Consider the following 17,549-nt stretch of genomic DNA (forward strand, 5'->3'; position numbering starts at 1 on the left):
CTCAGGCTCAGCCCAAAGTGCGCTATCTGATGCTCAACCCAGAGTGCGCTACCTGATCACCTCCCCTTGCTTTCCCTCCCCTCCTCCCAGGGTGGAAAAAAAACCCAATCCCACTCTACCTAGAAACTAGCTAATCAAGTCCTACCTGATCACTCACCTGGGGACACGCTCCTCCACTCTACCAGATCACTCCCCTTAGAACAGGCTTATCCCATTCTACCAGATCATCCCACATGGGGACAGGCTTCTACCGTTCTACCAGGTCCTCCCCCAGAAGTCTAGCTGCTTCTGCCATGGGTGTTTAATGTGTTTATGGCTAGGGTGGTGAGGGAGGTAAATTCAAGGGTCTTGGAGAGAGGGGCGAGTATGCAGGGGTGAGGGGGACTTGGAAGAGAGTCAGTTGTTTGCTGATGACACAGCACTGGTGGCAGATTCGAGTGAGAAACTGCAAAAATTGGCATATGAGTCTGGGGCAATATGTGAAAGGAGGATGTTGAGTGTATATGTGAATCAAAGAAAGGTTATTAGGTTTAATATTGAAGAGGGACAGTCTACCTGGGGTGTGAGTTTGAATAGAGAAAATGTCAGTAGAATATATGAATAAATCAGCAAACAGCACTTTTTGAATTTAGCAGTCATTCTTCTGCTGAATATATACATTTAGGAAATTACAGAGCTGGAGGAGCCATAATTGTTACTAGTTGATTAATTACAAAAGGGCTTAAGATACTTTACCTTTTCAATAAACACACAAGTAAGGTTTTATAGAGCAAATTCTATGGTTTATATGTCCGGTATTTAGTAGTAACTGGTTGAACACTGAGTGGGGAAAAGTTGCACATTGCTAGAATTGCAGTAATATTATGGTTGGGATGCATTATGTATTTGGAGGTGAATTGTCTTAGATTCCTGGGAACGGTCATAGGAAAGAGTGGAACAATGGGAGCTGAAGTGAGTCATAGGGTGGGTAAATGGGTTAAGGTTTTGCAACAGTTGGGGGATGTGTGGAGAGGTCGTTTATCTGGGAGGGCGAAAATGGGTATGTTTGAAGGTACAGAAGTCACAGCGATACTGTATAGCTGCAAGGCATAGAGTGTAGATGAGATTAGATGTCATGTGTAATGCACTGAAACCACAACTCCCTATCCACAACCAGGCCCCACAGACCTTTCCATGGTTTACCCCAAACGTTTCACATTCCCTGGTTCAATCCACTGACAGGATGTCGTCCCCGATATACCACAGTGTTCCAGTTCACTCTATTCCTTGCACACCTCTCACTCTCCTAAATGTTCAGGTCCCAATTTCTCATAACTATTTTTTCACTCCATTCTTCCACTTCCAATTTGGTCTCCCACTTCTCCTTGTTCCCTCCACCTATGACACATATATCCTCTTTGTCAACCTTTCCTCACTCATTCTCTCCATATGTCCAAACCATTTCACCACATCCTCTTCTGCTCTTTCAACCAAGTTCTTTTTATTACCACACATCTTTCATGCCCTTTCATTTCTCACTGTCATTTGCACTCTTTCCTTGCACATATCGTCCAAACGCCTCTCTTTTCTCTTTCACTGACAACTTTACTTCTTCCTCCCACCATTCACTAGCCTTTCTAATCTGCCTATCTCCCACCTTTCTCATGTCCCATGCATCTCTTGCACATGACATATATATATATATATATATATATATATATATATATATATATATATATATATATATATATATATATATATATATATATCTGTGTATGAATATGTATATATATATATTCATTTTTTTATTTATCGGAGATAGCCATGCCTGGCGTGCACAACTGCTAATGTTACCTGGTTACTATAAAAAGACAACCTGTAAAAGATACATACACTCTGTCTTTCCAGTGGTAGACAAGTCATTATATTGGAGCAGTAGCTCACCATGTGGGATCCGCGGATCCCCAAGAGATAAGTGAAGACTCAACAGGGGATACGTGAAGCCTCACAGGGAGGTATGTGAGTTATATGTCGAGGTTCGAAATATAACTTCCTTCGGGACATAAGGTTTGCCCAAAACTACATTATTTTCGAAAGATTTGTGAATATGGCAATGAAACAATAGAGAAAAATCTTTTAAACAGAGTATGTGTCACGATTGAGATAAGGTACGTAGTGCTTTACACTGAGGTCAAGCGTTACACCAACTGAAAATAAAAGGTTCGAAACCACTGTGTTAAAAAGCTTTGTTTGAAGCGCTCGTAAACTCAGAAAGGAAGATGACTTCATATCTCGTGCTGACAACTGTGATATATTGATCTCTACGTCTCAAATTGAGCTGAAGTACAGAGAGGGGTTCTATTATGAGTAAATTGTGAGACTCTCCCCCCCCTGTAGAAAGAGAGGGGAGAGAGAGAGAGAGAGAGAGAGAGAGAGAGAGAGAGAGAGAGAGAGAGAGAGAGAGAGAGAGAGAGAGAGTTTGTGTGTGTATGTCGGTGTGTGTGTGTGTGTGTGTGTGTGTGTGTGTGTATGTCGGTCATTTGGTACCTTATGAAGCTTTATTTCGATCCTCGTCACTTCAAACAGTTCATACTGACGTAGGTCCAGGTACCATTTGAAGAGATCAAACTTTCAAGGATCGCACACACGTGTGTAGCATTCTAAAAATCGCTTCTTTTTTCTCTTTTTTTTTTTTTCATATTCTGGTCCTTTGGGTCATAGTTATGCACCTGTGCCTACGTGTCTCCAAAGTCAGCGACCTCCTCAACACACCTGTGCGGCAACAGTGGCTAACCATCTGTGGTTGTATATAAATCAGTGACCCCTGAGTCAGGTGTTCGCTTCTCCTTTGTTATCTCTTATTCTTCTCTCTCTTTCTCTCTGTCTCTTTACAGAGAATCAATAACAGACAAATGAACATATCCACGCAGACAAACACAAACGGATCCTCACTTCACACCTACGCATAAAACACAGAAAAGAATACGAGCAAATACGTCCCATATATATATACAAACACACTAACATATATACAAAAACACAGTTACACTTAAACGCATAGACGGATACATGCAAACATGCCCAAGCAGAAGCATTCACATGCGCACGATTGTGATCAAGCAAGAAATGAATCACAGAAGCCTATATGTGTGGGAGCTTTGGAAGTCGACATTGTTTCTAATGTTTCGTTAAGAAATAAATATCTGGATGATAACCGAAGGGAGAGACTATCCGCTGGGTTTGATGATAAGGGACAAGTAGAGAAAGTCTAAACTATGGGGCGCCAAGGGCAATTATACTAAGCAAGACACTTTGTTAGAAAAAGATGTGGAAGAAATGTTTCTATGGGACGAGAGTGTTGGGGAGTAATAGAATCAAAATGACGGAAGACGTGGGTAATGCAGACAACATAAATAGGTTTGGAAAAAAAAAGATGTCGTAGATCTGCCATCGCCTACTGAGCAGAATGTTAGATGCAAATCGATATTCTATACAAACTGGACAAGTAGACACACATGCCGCAAACATCCACGGACACGTATGCAGGCACGACACACGTCCCCGGACACCACCAAGCACACATAAACACTGACAAGCACATGCACAGAGAGTCACACACACACACACACACACACACACACACACACACACACACACACACACACACACTCAAATGAGTTTCTAGCTTAAGCTTGTGTGTGTTTGTGTGTTGTGTGTGTGAGTACACATAAGAGTAAAGACGAATGCTGAGAGACAGGATACTACGAATGTAAACCCTGTCCCCATAACACACTCATACAGAAGGTCTTCCTAGAACGTAATTCAAGATTTTCACAAGATACCAGCAGGCCCTACTGTGTATAAGTAACGGGTCAGTGAAGTTTGAAGGGGGCCCCCAAAGGTTTCCTACATCAACCATCTTAAATGCTCTATATAAGCGATCTCGTCAAAGGACTCCCATGAAAATTGAAGAGATACACCACGTAAAGCTCTGTCATCTTGGCTTGAATAAGGACTCTAAGGAATTGAAAGGAATTGCACCCATATGAACTAGTATTCAGTTTGTCTCGGCATTAGACAAGAATCAGAAATCCTTGCTTGGTAAGGACTGAAATACACACCCTGCCCACTGGAATGCTTAGTCGTATTTTCATCCTTACGTAAGACCGACAACCTCCTTCTTTTTAAGTAGATACACGATGTATTATGGCAAAAATAATGAGACGCTATAAGCCCTCAAGTAAGATCGCGATATATCTTAAAAAAAAAAGAGAGAGAAAAAAAATACGGACGTACAGGGTATTACCCTGCTCCTACCACCAGACTGGTTCAGCAGACTAGGGTTGGTGGGTTAGCAGCTGCGGGTGGCAACCAGGCAGATTTCCCCTCCGGGAGATTCTGCCTGGGTTTACCTCTCTTGGTCCGCCCTCGGCCAAAGGCGGGAGGAGTACACTGCCACCGCTTGAGAATTCAAGCTCATTTTCTTCTTTTTTTTTCCCCCAGATTACTTATACTTTTCAGGGAACTTTGGAAGGACCGGAGAATTGTGAGGGACTCCGCGATACTTCATTCATAATGGTTTCTCCTTCTGCATTGAGTGAACGGGAACGCAACTGGTTAACTTGTAATGCCATAAAGTCTAGTGTCATTAAGACAGAACTCTATGTGAATGACCCGTGAATTATATGATTAGATTGTTAAATAAGGCAATATAAATATACATTATGATACGAATATTGTGGGACATCGTTCTTGTTTGAAACAGATCAAGTTATGTGATGATATATATATATATATATATATATATATATATATATATATATATATATATATATATCATCACATAACTTAAGTATCAGTAAATTTTCTCAGTTAATAGGAGTAAATCAAGGGGTAGACAGACATGCGTAAACTAAAGACACAGACCGAGGATTATTAGAAACGCTACGACTATTGGTTTGTCGGTCGATCAGAATCTGTTGATTATTCATAATGAACACTAATACTTATGGTGCACCATCCAACATGTTGGATTCATTTGTGATGATTTTAGTTGACATACAGCGAAGTAAAACTTTAAAAAGTAATGCTTCCCCGCGAGCCGGAATTCTGGTGTGTTGCTATGTTGATTACCACTTATACCTGATATAAATAATTTCACAAGAAGTAATTTAGAACATATGTTTTTCATCAACGATTGACCCAGACGAATGTGTGTATTACGTTCATTAGTATGAAAAGAAGTTCACGAGAGGGAATACCTCTGTTTTAGAATTATTTCCAAAAGGACGAAACTGGCAAGATTCACCAAGGTCTCCAACCAGTCTCAGTCTCTAATGTCAGTTACTCCTTGGCAAGTTGTGTTTTGACGCGCTTCAAACAAACCTCTCCTGCCACACTCGCATTGTAAGTACGTGTTCAGTATCTCTATGTGATAATGCTGCTGCTTCAGTGTATAAAGTAATGTAATGCGCATGTGGGTTATGATCTGTAGTATGAGTTACGGTATACATAATGGATTGTCAGACGCCGGTACAGTGAGGCAAGAGCATTGTTAACTCGTTCAAATACGACATGAAACTAGAACATCAATACGCTGTTAGCATTAGATATGTGAAACTGCAGGCATTCAAATCTCGGTCTGTCTCGTGTACATTACATACCCCTCCTCTTTTGATATCATTTCTGCTAAGAGAATACAGTGTTTACCTGCGGAACACCAGGATTAGGCGTTACCAATTGGTGTACAACAGACAGTAATGTATGTATATATTCCACACTTGATTGCCGTGTCCCGTGTGAGCGAGATACCGGCAGGAACGGATAATGAAAAGCCACATTCGCTCTCATCCATTCTCTGCTCTCATGTGTAATGCCCCAGAGCCACAGCCAGCCCTCTGTCCACGTCCAGACCCCACGGATCTTTTCATGGTTTACCCCAACCGCTTCACATGCCTTAGTTCAGTCTACTGGCAGCCCATCGATTCTATATACCTCCGGCCTTCTTAGTATTAACACCCTCAATTTCAGAAACGTCCATTTGGGGTGGCATCACCCAGGTTAGGTTATTCCTTTTATCTGTCATTCTTAAGTTGTAAAAGTGCTTCTTTACGTTCTTTTTTGATCACGTTTCATGCTTGATTTCATTTGATGTGGATCCTCTATCCCTACATCCATCGAAGAACTTTTCACAGCTGTTTTACTACGTCGTATCGTTCACTCTTGTATTCGTTGACATCCCATGTAGCCTCCTTCATTTCACTCGCAATCTCTTCGGATAGCTACGTCTCCTTAGTCCGTCTGGCTATTAAGACCCCAGAAGTGATCCTCCCTCTTACTGAATGGTTTTGTTGCCTCTCTCGACGCTACATCATTCATTTTTGTCATTTTGAGAACCATCTCCAGTAACTTTGCCGTTTCACTGGACTCCGTTTCACTGGACTTCACATCATTTGCTCAGAGAAGGTATTTTTGATACCTTGTTTCTTAAATTTGGATCTTCATTATTGTTTTTTCTCTTAAACGTGATCGTACACCCTTGCCCTCCTCTTCAGAAACTCTTTGTACTAACCATTTAGTCATTCTTCAGCGTTTCTCCTCCTGGTTTCCACCTCCCATTCTTCGAGACCGAGGAATGGTTCATCCGTGCTTCACGCCTCCGATCACGTCCATCCTCTGAAGCATTGAACGGCACAGTCTCTATTGCCGTTTCAGTAGCTCCAGTTGCGATCCCCCAGTAGTTAGTTAGCTTTATCCTGCCCCATCTTTGTTTCACCCTTTGTTTATATATGTATTTATGTATTTAAATACATACATCCGCACATACAGACATACATAGTGGACTCTGCTCGAGTGACGCAGCGAGTGAAAAAAGATAACGTTGGTAATGCTATATGAATTAGGAGGAAAGTGTTGTCAAAGATCACACTTCAAAGGAGTTTACATTGCCCTACTGCTAGAAGTGGCGAATTCCTGAGCTGCAGGAGACTATAGAGAGGTTCTGGGTAAAACCAGGACTGTCATGGGAACTGGTCCTGGGATTAGTATGAAATAAGAAGGATCCCAAGCTTTACTATTGTGTGAAAAGGAATGGTTAGGAAATACGTATTTTTCAGTATGCTGATCATTAGCAGCCACACCATGAGCCTTGGAAGTCTTCATTAGCACTGTGTTCTGCCCGAGAAAACACTATGCTTTATGGAATTTTTTTTTTTTTTTTTGTCCTTTCTAATATATCTTCTCGTACTTCTTATTCAGATAATGTAAAGTATTCGGCAAAGGTAAACCTTACCACAAAGTATTACTTTTCTTTAAAGTCTTCATGGTGGCGATAAATTGTAGGGTAATACTATATTCTTTAGTTAATTATTGGTATCTTAATGAGACTGTGAAATATTCATAGATTCACCTTTACCTTCGTTTAAATCTACGTTTCTTTTTTCCCTATCTTTCCAGAATTTAGAGAGCTCAGAGATGCCGTTCCTCAAGTTGGATTTGCACAACCACATCCTGCCAGAGACGTGGCCGGACCTGAAGAAGCGGTATGGCTACGGCGGGTTCATCCAGCTCGACCATGCTTCATGTGCCACACCAGGTCAGCACTTAACCTCTCGTGTGTGCAGTGATAATTACGGAAATATTCGCATGCATGTATTGATATGTATTAGTATGAGGAAATAAACCAACTCAGACAGAACCACCCCCACATCATTAGAGATCATAGAACACACCCAGATTTTGATATGTCTAAGTATGAGGAAATAACCAACTCAGACAGAACCACCCCCATCATTAGAGATCAGAGAACACACCCAGACTTTAAGATAATACCATCACTGACCTAATCACTGAATGACGAACTGTAAACTGGCTCTCCTTCCTCAACACAATGAACCATAAACCACTACCCACCCACCCAACGCTCCCAGTGAGACAATGAATGCAGTTAAAACCCTAAAGGACTCTCATGCTGCAGCCGCTGACAACATGTCAAACTTTCTCATGAAACAATTGTGTCCATTTGCGATCCAAACACCTGCAAGGTATCTCCAACAACTCGCTAGCTAGGTAACAAGAACCCTAACGATTCACTAAATTCTCCTTCATCCTAACACTCTATTTCACCTCAATCATCAGTATCCAAATTGTGAAAAAAAAAAAAACGGAACCCGCAGCAGAATGAAACGAAACATCCCACTCTCACCCACACAACATGGCATCATACCCACCCTCACCACCACTGTGCTACACACTGACCTCACATAACAGACCAGCCAACCACAGCCTCCCTCCTACACTCAATACTACTAAAAACAGACAATAACAAAGCATGCAACACTGTCTCTCGACACATCCTCACTCGAAAGATACCTAACGCCACCCTCCACAACTGCGACAACAAGTGGTTGGCCAGTTTCATAGGAGGGAGCTGTAACAGATCCTCCTGCATTGGCCTTACCTCGAAATCGCTTGATTTCTAGAACAGAATATTTGAATCTGTATTAAGAGCGCTGAATAGCCTTAGAAGCTCCAGTGCTTGGCTTATAAGCCTAAATTCTACAATCCAATCCAATCTAAATCACTTAAACTCTACAGTGGAGTTCTCCAAGGTGCAGATCTCTCTCCAACTCCCATCAGTTTCTTCCTAAAAGATCTCCCATTACCTCTCGTATACTACAACATAAAGGCCCATTTGTATACAGGGGACAGTACATTACGACATCCTGATTCCACAGCAGTAGCAACGAACGTGGAGCATCACATTACACAACTGGAACGATCCCAGAATACAATGTCTACATCTCCACAGAAATCTTCAGTCACTTATTTAACCTCAGCATACACCCTCTAGCCGCCGTGAATGAGCATTCCCTCCAAATTCCACGTAAGATCTTACTCAAAAACACGACATGGATACCCACTTCAGTAACATTAACACAAAAGGGACACGCAAACTAAATGTCCTTAGAACACTAACTGGTGCGATATTTGGACTTGAAAAAACATCCAATCCACTCTAAATTAAGCCTCACCTGCCAGGTTTTCCACTATCAAATGTAATAATACGGCAAACAACTAGTAAGTTAGTGATGCAAACACTCACCCCAGCCATTCTCTCTCTTCATACCCCTAAATATAGCTGCACAACCCTCTCGCCTAACAACATGGTATATTTTTCCGAAAATATATCACCCCAACAGCCAGCAATGTATATTCTGTCAAGGAAATGGATGAATAATAGGCACTGTGTAATGGAGGGAGGGGAGGTGGGAGATAGTTAGTTTTCGTGCGCTGGCAACAGCCTCGGCCTTTCTTATGGACATGGAAAAAACAGTAATGCTGTTTTTATAGTTTGGAAACGCGGCTTGATTTTCGAGAAATGTCTTGATCTGTGTTGTTCTTTCCCAAACGATCAGATGCTCGGCAAGCGAAATGTTTCAGGAAGATTCTGCAAGTCCTGCGATGCAAAAGGAGTGATATTGCTGGATAGAAATAAAAGCAATTTAGTTGAATCGTGGATGAAAACGTGGTTACTTTATTCATACAAAACACAGACCTGCTCAACAAAACCCTGTGACACAGCTGTGAGAAGTTAAACTTCTACGAACTTGCTCTTGGAAGTCGGTGTCTTTCATGGTCCTAAATGCTATTGATTTCTGATTGGATTATCAAGCTTATGGACACATTATCTGCCCATGTTCTTTAGAGACATCTAACTGCCCTCCTGTCAGAGAAATATCTTCGTCACATGTAGTGTTACATATTTGTTTTTTAACTTTTCTAATTCTCGGGTAATTTATAGAATGATCATTTCCACTCTGTGTTGGTCAGTGATGGAAAACAGTACATTTGTTTTATGCTTGAAATTCTCGGTGTGCACCGGCGGAGGTGGTAGTTCATAGCGGAGGTGGTAGTTCATAGCGGAGGGGGTAGTTCATAGCGCCTGCATAAAGGCCTGCAAGGAACATTATGATTTAACTTTTGGATACGAAAGCAAACCGAGGCCATCCATTTTGGATTCGATACTCAATCTCATTCTTAGTCATAAAGGTATAAAGTATGGTATACCAAGAGTATAGTCATATCTGCCTCTCCCGGGGTAGCTAGATGTTCACTATTCTAGGCTTGTTATACTAATCGTATGACCATATGTTATGTCTCCCTGACAGACGTTCATCGCTTTGCCATCTCACTCTATCCATCACTCCACCCCATCACACATTTTTTTTTTTACAAGTTTCCTTCGTGCTCTACGCCTCTCCACTCATCATTCCTCTCCTCACTGTTATGCCATTTACTCTTTGTCCCACATTCTACACATGTCCGTCCCACAACATTTTACTCTATACACCTAACCATTCCCAAGACTCGCACGTTCCTACCCCATACGCCACACTCACGCCTCATACGTACACTTCACAGCATCCAATGCGCCCTTGTCCCGCCTTCCTCTCACATAATGGATGACCACCAGGAAAAGCAAATATGATGAAGGATGGCCAGCTGTTCCGCGTGGTGGAGGAGAACTGTTGGGGTGCCAGAGCTCGTATCCGGGACATGGACGACACCAGTGTTACCGTGCAGGCCCTCTCTACTGTCCCTGTCATGTTCAGCTACTGGGCCAAACCCGATCACACGCTAGACTTAAGTCGGTATGTTATTCCCTACGGGAATAAGCGCCTATTCTGTGCATGTTTTCATAGAGTGTATTGACCGAGGGCAGTCTCATGATTTTTTTTGCCCTCTCACCATAGGTAGATGTACTCAAGTCTTCTTTTCATTGTGGATAAGTGCACATAGTACTGATGTCTTTGTGTCATTATACGTCATATGTTATTAAGAACTGTTGGAGATATGGCAAAGCTTCGTTGCATATGCACTGGCCCAAACCAGAAGCATGATCCACTCTCGAGGATGACAGCTAACTTAGTGGCTTTATGAGTAAATAAGCCATTGCTGTACTGCAATGCCCATGCTTTGACATCCTCTTCGTATCCTGTTACACTGAATGTTATATGATTATCAAGTCATAACAGTTACCACCTTTTTATAACGTTTTTCACATGTTTTTTCGTCCTTTCAGGATCTTGAACGATGATATTGCAAAGACGGTAAAGCAACACCCGCGCAGATTCGTGGGTTTGGGCACAATCCCTGCCCAGGCGCCTGAGCTCAGCGTTGAGGAACTCAAGCGACTCAAGGCAGACCTTCACTTCCCAGGCATTCAGATCGGCTCGCATATCAATGAATGGAATTTAGACGCTAAGGAGCTATACCCCGTGTGGAAAACTTGTGAGGATTTGGGTAAGTTTGAGTACGTGATCTTGTTGTCCCTTACTCTTATCTCTGCGAACAATGGACTGGATAACTTTAGTATAGTAAGTGTGAACTATAAGTTTTCAGACGATACCTAGGAATGTGACATGCCTTGGTTATAACATTGTTATACAACCCAAGGATTCCTGCAGCTCTGAGGCTCCTCTACACTCAGTAGCAAGGGTCTACTACCTCCTGTGAAGGCGAGTCTATGCTGTCTTTGATGATGTTATATCGTCATCAGGCAGATGTAAAGGAGTACAGTGTCGTCAAAGACCTTTTCTCCACGAATATCGTATCTCGCTCTGGTCTTTCCGAGCTGCTGGAGCCTCGTAGTGATGGTCCATTGGTTGCATGACTAACTAACTCTTCCACATACAAAATGAAGATGTGTAGCAGCAGAAGAAGAGCAAAGAGTATTTCTAGCAGTTCTTAACCTCAGACAAACTCAAGGTAGTACTGTCTCTTGCACCATGAACTAGACAGTGTTATCTCAGGTTTTGGATTCTAAGCTACCTGTTTAAAGTAAGATGTTTAGTCAATGGATTTTCTCATTTCTGATTTACCATACTTGCTGTATGGTCGATTATGGTATGACTGTCATGTTTGACTGACTTGTGTTCCTATACTCAATGATTGACTGGGTTTCTATGCTCAATGGTTGACTGTGTTCCTATGTTCAGTGATTGACTGGGTTTCTATGCTCAATGGTTGACTGTGTTCCTATGTTCAGTGATTGACTGGGTTCCTATGCTCAGTGATTGACTGTGTTCCTATGCTCAGTGATTGACTGGGTTCTTATGCTCAGTGATTGACTGTGTTCCTTTGCTCAGTGATTGACTGGGTTCTTATGTTCAGTGATTGACTGGGTTCCTATGCTCAATGATTGACTGTGTTCATATACTCAATGATCGACTGTGTTCCTATGCTTGAACAGGCATGTCGGTGTTCGTCCACCCTTGGGACATGCAGATGGGCGGGCGATACAGCAAATACTGGCTACCTTGGCTGGTTGGGATGCCGGCAGAGACAGCCACTGCTATCTGCTGTATGCTCATGGGCAATATATTCGAGCAGGTAAGAAGCTAATTGTATGAAAAATAATCTTAACGTTAGTTGTGACTTAGAACACTTTCTGCTTGAGGTATTGAATGAGTAAACATCAGATGGAAGTGAATCACAGTTCCATGAGCAATTATGGAAATAGACTGGCCAGAGAGTGATCTAATTATGGAAGAGTAGAGTGAGAGAGGACTGGAACAAGAGGGAAGCTTGGAGATTAGGTCATCGACTCTACAACCCATTGGAACGATCCTCACCAGAGTTGCCAGCTGAGGCATTGTGCACTTAGTGAGTTCATATCGCTTTTTTTCAAGAAGCGATTGCTTAAAAATGAGAGCATTCAACAGTTGAACACGCCTGCTGCTGTTGTCTTACATATGAAGTATGGCGAGAGACCGTTCTAACATTCAGGCATACAAAATCTCGAAGACAGACAAAAAAATTCGGCATTTCTATTCAGTTTTGTGTTAGTCTACCCCATGTTGTTGCTGTTGTTTCGAAGCTTCGTAGAATCAGTCAGTGACGAGAGAAATATATTTTTTTGTGGATAGTCTCACGACTATAGAGACATGTATGTCTATGGCCCGTCCTTACGTGGCATAACTGCCTTTATGGTAAGTTACTTGTGAGAATTAAGAAACTGAAAGAAATGTTCTGAAAAATATGAAAATTGTCTAATCATTGTAAGGAAGTAGTGTGCAGTTGAAAAAGCAGAATCACAAGGAAAAGTAAACCGTGCAAATAGGAACTTATAAATGTAGCTTTACTAGATTGAACACACTGAGTGTAAACTCCCTCATGAAATGAGATAACTCATGGTACCCGAGCATTATATCAAAAATTTGTTTACACATTATGATTAGGTCTGTGACATATGGAGTAGGAACAATAATTCGTCATACTTTAGAAAAACGATTATTTTTCTTAACATACAGAACGATTTGCCAAATAGTGGATGAAGGCAGTACTGTAGATACATTTTAGAATAGTCTTGATGAAATACTTTGCTTCAAATCCATGAATTTCGCTATATGCGCCTCCATAGTCAAGATAACAGCTTGCAGGTTATTCTCTTTGAATTATCTGTATGTCTTCTTTTACCACACTATTCTGTGGGTGTCTGATACCTTCCACAGCCTCGAAAGGATCCAGTGGTCTGTTGCTGTTTGAATTCCTCTTGTCTTCCTTTGTAACGACCTGTGTTGTTGCATTGCAGTTCCCAAGACTGAAGGTGTGTTTCGCCCATGGAGGAGGGTCGTTCCCATACACAGTGGGTCGTATACAACACGGGTATAATGTGCGTCCCGACCTGTGTGCTACGGAGTGCAGTGTGCCACCCCGCTCCTACCTGGGCAAATTTTGGTGCGACAGTCTTGTGCATGACGCTGAAGCCCTCAAGCTGCTCCTACAGGTTTGTGTTGTAAATGAACTTTATTGTTTTCTTTTTAATTGATGTAATTCTCATGCAAACTCTTCCTTCTCTTTTGCACCCTGTCGGCCCAAGACTAAATGAAGTATATTGAACGAGTTTCTTTTCAAATTGTAAGGGAGCCAATTGGCCTCTTAGTTTCTGTGCATCCCTCTTTATACCACCTCGCAGTCTCCTCAGCTCTGCATCAGCTAAGTTGGACTGTGGTCAGTTCGGTAAACTCTCTGTGAAGCATAGATGAAATTCGACTCCAGGGGATGTGGGCCCCTGGAGATAAAGGAGAAAGAATAATTTCAACATACTACCTTCTCATCGTAGAAGGCAACTAAAGGGGATGGGAGCGGGAAGGCTGGAAATACGCCCTTCCTTGCGTCTTAGATTTCTAAAAGTTGGATCCCTAGAAGAAGGAGCCAAGCGTGGAGTGTTCATCCTCCTCGAAAGACACAGGCTGGGATGTCTGAATGTGTGTGGATGTAACCAATAAGGGAGAGATGCGCAGTCTGTTTGAGGAGAGGAACCTGGATGTTAATTGGGAATCCCTGATTTATAAAGAGAACATAACACCGATCGAGAGGAGTTGAGTGGATCCCAGACACAACTGCTGGACCTGGGTCTTTTTCTCTCCATTACTGAAACATTCGCAGTGTTGATTCTAACCCTCCCCATGTTGAACACCAGTTGTTTACCTCCACCCCTGATCTTTTTCGTCCATATGAAACCCAGCTACCTAAGGCTGCTTCTCCTTTGCACTTTCATATCTCCAGCTATTATCTCTTAAAATCATTCCGCGCCATCTGTACTACAAAAACACCCATTGCTCGCCTCCTAATTTTGATGCCCTTTGGCTCAAATCATCCCACTACCGGTGTGGACAACTCTTCGACTATTTGACATCTTGCCACGAAGCACTAGGTACTATGTTCATATCCAGGGTTCGAAATCCCCTTCCGCAGGGGATCTGAATCTACACCACAAGGATTGGATAGGCTCTAACCAGGACGATCCTAGGAGTGTTGAGGACTTTTCTCTCTCCTCTACGATCTAGAACAATGGATCAAAGACCACTACCCGAGTTTCCAACTCTCATGACCACTCCTCCAACACCCTTGACTTCGTTTCTTCACCTCTCAATCTTCGCATTATCCATACATCATCTTTTGAAGAAAAAGAGAACCGTACATGGCATTTATAGATCTAGAGGAAGCATTTGGTAGGGTTGACAGAGAGGCTGTGTTGAAAGTGCTACGACTGACTCTATGGGGTAAATGAGAAGTAAAACAGAATGCCTTTCGCAAATTTATTGCCACTTTCTTTTTTTATCTTTTACAGGTAATTGGGGAGCAACGTATCATCCTGGGCTCTGACTACCCATTTCCTTTGGGGGAACACCATCCTGGAAAGCTGATTGAAACCATGGACCTTCCAGATTCCCTCAAGAAGCAACTTCTTTTCGACAATGCCCTTGAATTCCTCAATTTGGAGGCAACACAGTTTGCATAATCCTAATGACCAAGACTCTTGTGTAGTGCTGAGAACAGTTGTAACTTTTAAGGTGAAGTTGGTGACTGATCAGGGTTTATTAAGCTGTGCTTTTCTCTTTGGTAGAAATTTCATATGGACTGGTAGCATATGTCTTGCTTGTATCTGGGAATCATTCCAAAGACTAGTTTCTTCACACTGGCAATGGTCCTTCCCAAGGAAAACCACAGGTCTTTTGACCTGAAATGATTTTGCGCCACAGTGTCAGCATTTAACCATCTTAGCGATTAAAATGATTTTGCACTACACTGTCAGCATTTAACCATCCTAGCCACCCCTTGCAGAAGTGGAAAAACACCAGGCCTTCATTATATCATGATCGCTTGTTTAATATACATAAAGATCTCATTAGATTACATCAAGACAGTGCAGAAAACAATATGCAGTGTGTATTAACGTTTTCCTAAATCGACTGATGTGGCTTAACATTTTTATACTTTTTAAGGAGTCTGAAGTAAATGCATTTTTGTTCATTTGCATACATCTCTGTGTTTCTATTTAAGGAAATGATTTTATAGTGCTATTTTGCCTACAATCTTGTATTAAGCAAATATGTATTGTTTTTTTTCTTCCTGGAAAGGTTAGGTCCGTTTCAAGTTGGATTGAATCAGTAGCACATTTAGCCATATGAATCCAGTATTGCATAACTGCAGTGCTGTCAATATAGTACTTTAGCTCAGTTTATTGAGGAAAACACATTTGAGTCTGTTGAATTAAAGTGTGTTTTTGATTTTGATTGATTTGTCATTTAAACATGTTTATTTTGTCAGTTTTGAATTTTTTCCAGGTTCCTCTATTTCCCTGAGGATAAAATTCACCCAAGTGATCTCATCTGCCAAAGTTCCTCTCCTTTTCGGTGTCTGTTCGGGCTTTTTCGTCAAGCAAGATGTCTGGTAAGCGATTAGCACTAACCTTGTCATCTTTGTTGCATCAGTAAACACTTAGATCACATGCATATTACCCCTAGAAATAGCGTAGAAAGAATTCAATCCACGTTTTTCCTGTGTCGCAGATAACTAAAAGGGTCTGGAACGGGTTAGAAACCCTTCCCCCAGTTTCTAAGGGATTGAGCAGAAAACCAGTTGAGAAGCAGTCATAGTCCTCAGAGTTATAAGCTGGGGGGGGGTGTCTGAATGCGTTTGTACGTAAGCAAGCAGAAAAAAGGGAGAGATTTGGTAGCATGTTTGAGTGAAGTGAACCTGGATGTCCTGGCTCTGGGTTGCTCTTTTGGTGTGTCTAGTTTTTTGCCCTCTGACCTTATTATTTGACTATCTCCGTTTCTTCCATTGATCTTTCACGTTTAAAGGAGTAATCCACCGAATAACACCTTGTCTCTTAAGTTTTTTATCCTGCCTCAGTACCCACTGGCTAGATGACTCGAAGTTATAGGAAACCAGAAGGGGTCGTCACCTTATGTCTTGATTATAACCAAAATTTCTCACTTCTTTCATCATCGAAATGTAAATAAAGAGTTCCATAGCCTCCAGTAATTTTTTGGTATGCGTTTTTTCTTTCTTTTCGTTTTTAACCTTGTCTGGTGTATGATTTTCCAAGGTAAAAATAACTCGACCCTCTGCTTTACTCATCTTTGAATTTGGTGCCACTCACTTTTCAGCTAGATTCCTAAGTGTTAAATCGTCAGCCTCTCTGACTTTCTCTAAAATTTCCGATCGTATATGTTTACTTTATTCTAAACATTTCATCAACCAGGCCATAAACTCCTGAAATGCTCCATCTCCACCAGTGTATGTAATACTTTCTACATCTTTACTTAATTTCCTGTGTATCTCTTTCTGTATGATCCTATATATATATATATATATATATATATATATATATATATATATATATATATATATATATATATATTCTCTCTTTTTGTATTATACTTTGTCGCTGTCTCCCGCGTTAGCGAGGTAGCGCAAGGAAATAGGCAAAAGAATGGCCCAACCCACCCACATACACATGTATATACATACACGCCCACACATGCACATGTACACACCTGTACATTTCAACATATACATACACAGACATAACCTATATACACATGTACATATTCATACTTGCTGCCTCGCTGCCTTCATCCATTATACATACATATACATATTCGCCATTTCCCGCGCTAGCGAGGTAGAATTAAGAAGAGGACTGAGCCTTAGAGGGAATATTCTCACTTGGCCCCCTTCTCTGTTCCTCCTTTTCGAAAACTGAAAACGAGAGG

General features: G+C 41.6%; 1 protein-coding gene across 2 annotated transcripts; it reads left to right on the forward strand.

Annotated features, from left to right (window-relative positions):
* The first annotated feature begins 5,267 nt into the window (after positions 1 to 5,267).
* On the forward strand, positions 5,268 to 16,061 carry LOC139760123 (2-amino-3-carboxymuconate-6-semialdehyde decarboxylase-like). Of its 2 annotated transcripts, none has more exons than XM_071682993.1 (7): positions 5,268 to 5,385; positions 7,435 to 7,573; positions 10,454 to 10,631; positions 11,063 to 11,283; positions 12,233 to 12,372; positions 13,574 to 13,768; positions 15,116 to 16,061. In XM_071682993.1, exons 2-7 carry the CDS (start codon positions 7,453 to 7,455, stop codon positions 15,284 to 15,286), a joined length of 1,026 nt encoding a protein of 341 aa, XP_071539094.1. In that variant the 5' UTR covers positions 5,268 to 5,385; positions 7,435 to 7,452; the 3' UTR covers positions 15,287 to 16,061. The 2 variants fall into 2 exon arrangements, with proteins under 2 accessions (XP_071539094.1, XP_071539095.1); XM_071682994.1 differs by having other exon boundaries at positions 5,305 to 5,389.
* Positions 16,062 to 17,549: the final 1,488 nt, after the last annotated feature.

This window comes from Panulirus ornatus, chromosome 35 (genome assembly GCF_036320965.1).
Source record: "Panulirus ornatus isolate Po-2019 chromosome 35, ASM3632096v1, whole genome shotgun sequence".
NCBI classification, from domain to species: Eukaryota; Metazoa; Arthropoda; class Malacostraca; order Decapoda; family Palinuridae; genus Panulirus; species Panulirus ornatus.

Excerpts from the sequence above, each read along its gene's own strand:
- LOC139760123 (XM_071682993.1), top strand. The coding sequence starts at position 7,453 with ATGCCGTTCCTCAAGTTGGATTTGCACAACCACATCCTGCCAGAGACG. Across the intron at positions 7,574-10,453 it reads TGCTTCATGTGCCACACCAG|GAAAAGCAAATATGATGAAG; the intron begins GTCAGCACTTAA and ends GATGACCACCAG. Across the intron at positions 13,769-15,115 it reads CCCTCAAGCTGCTCCTACAG|GTAATTGGGGAGCAACGTAT; the intron begins GTTTGTGTTGTA and ends TATCTTTTACAG.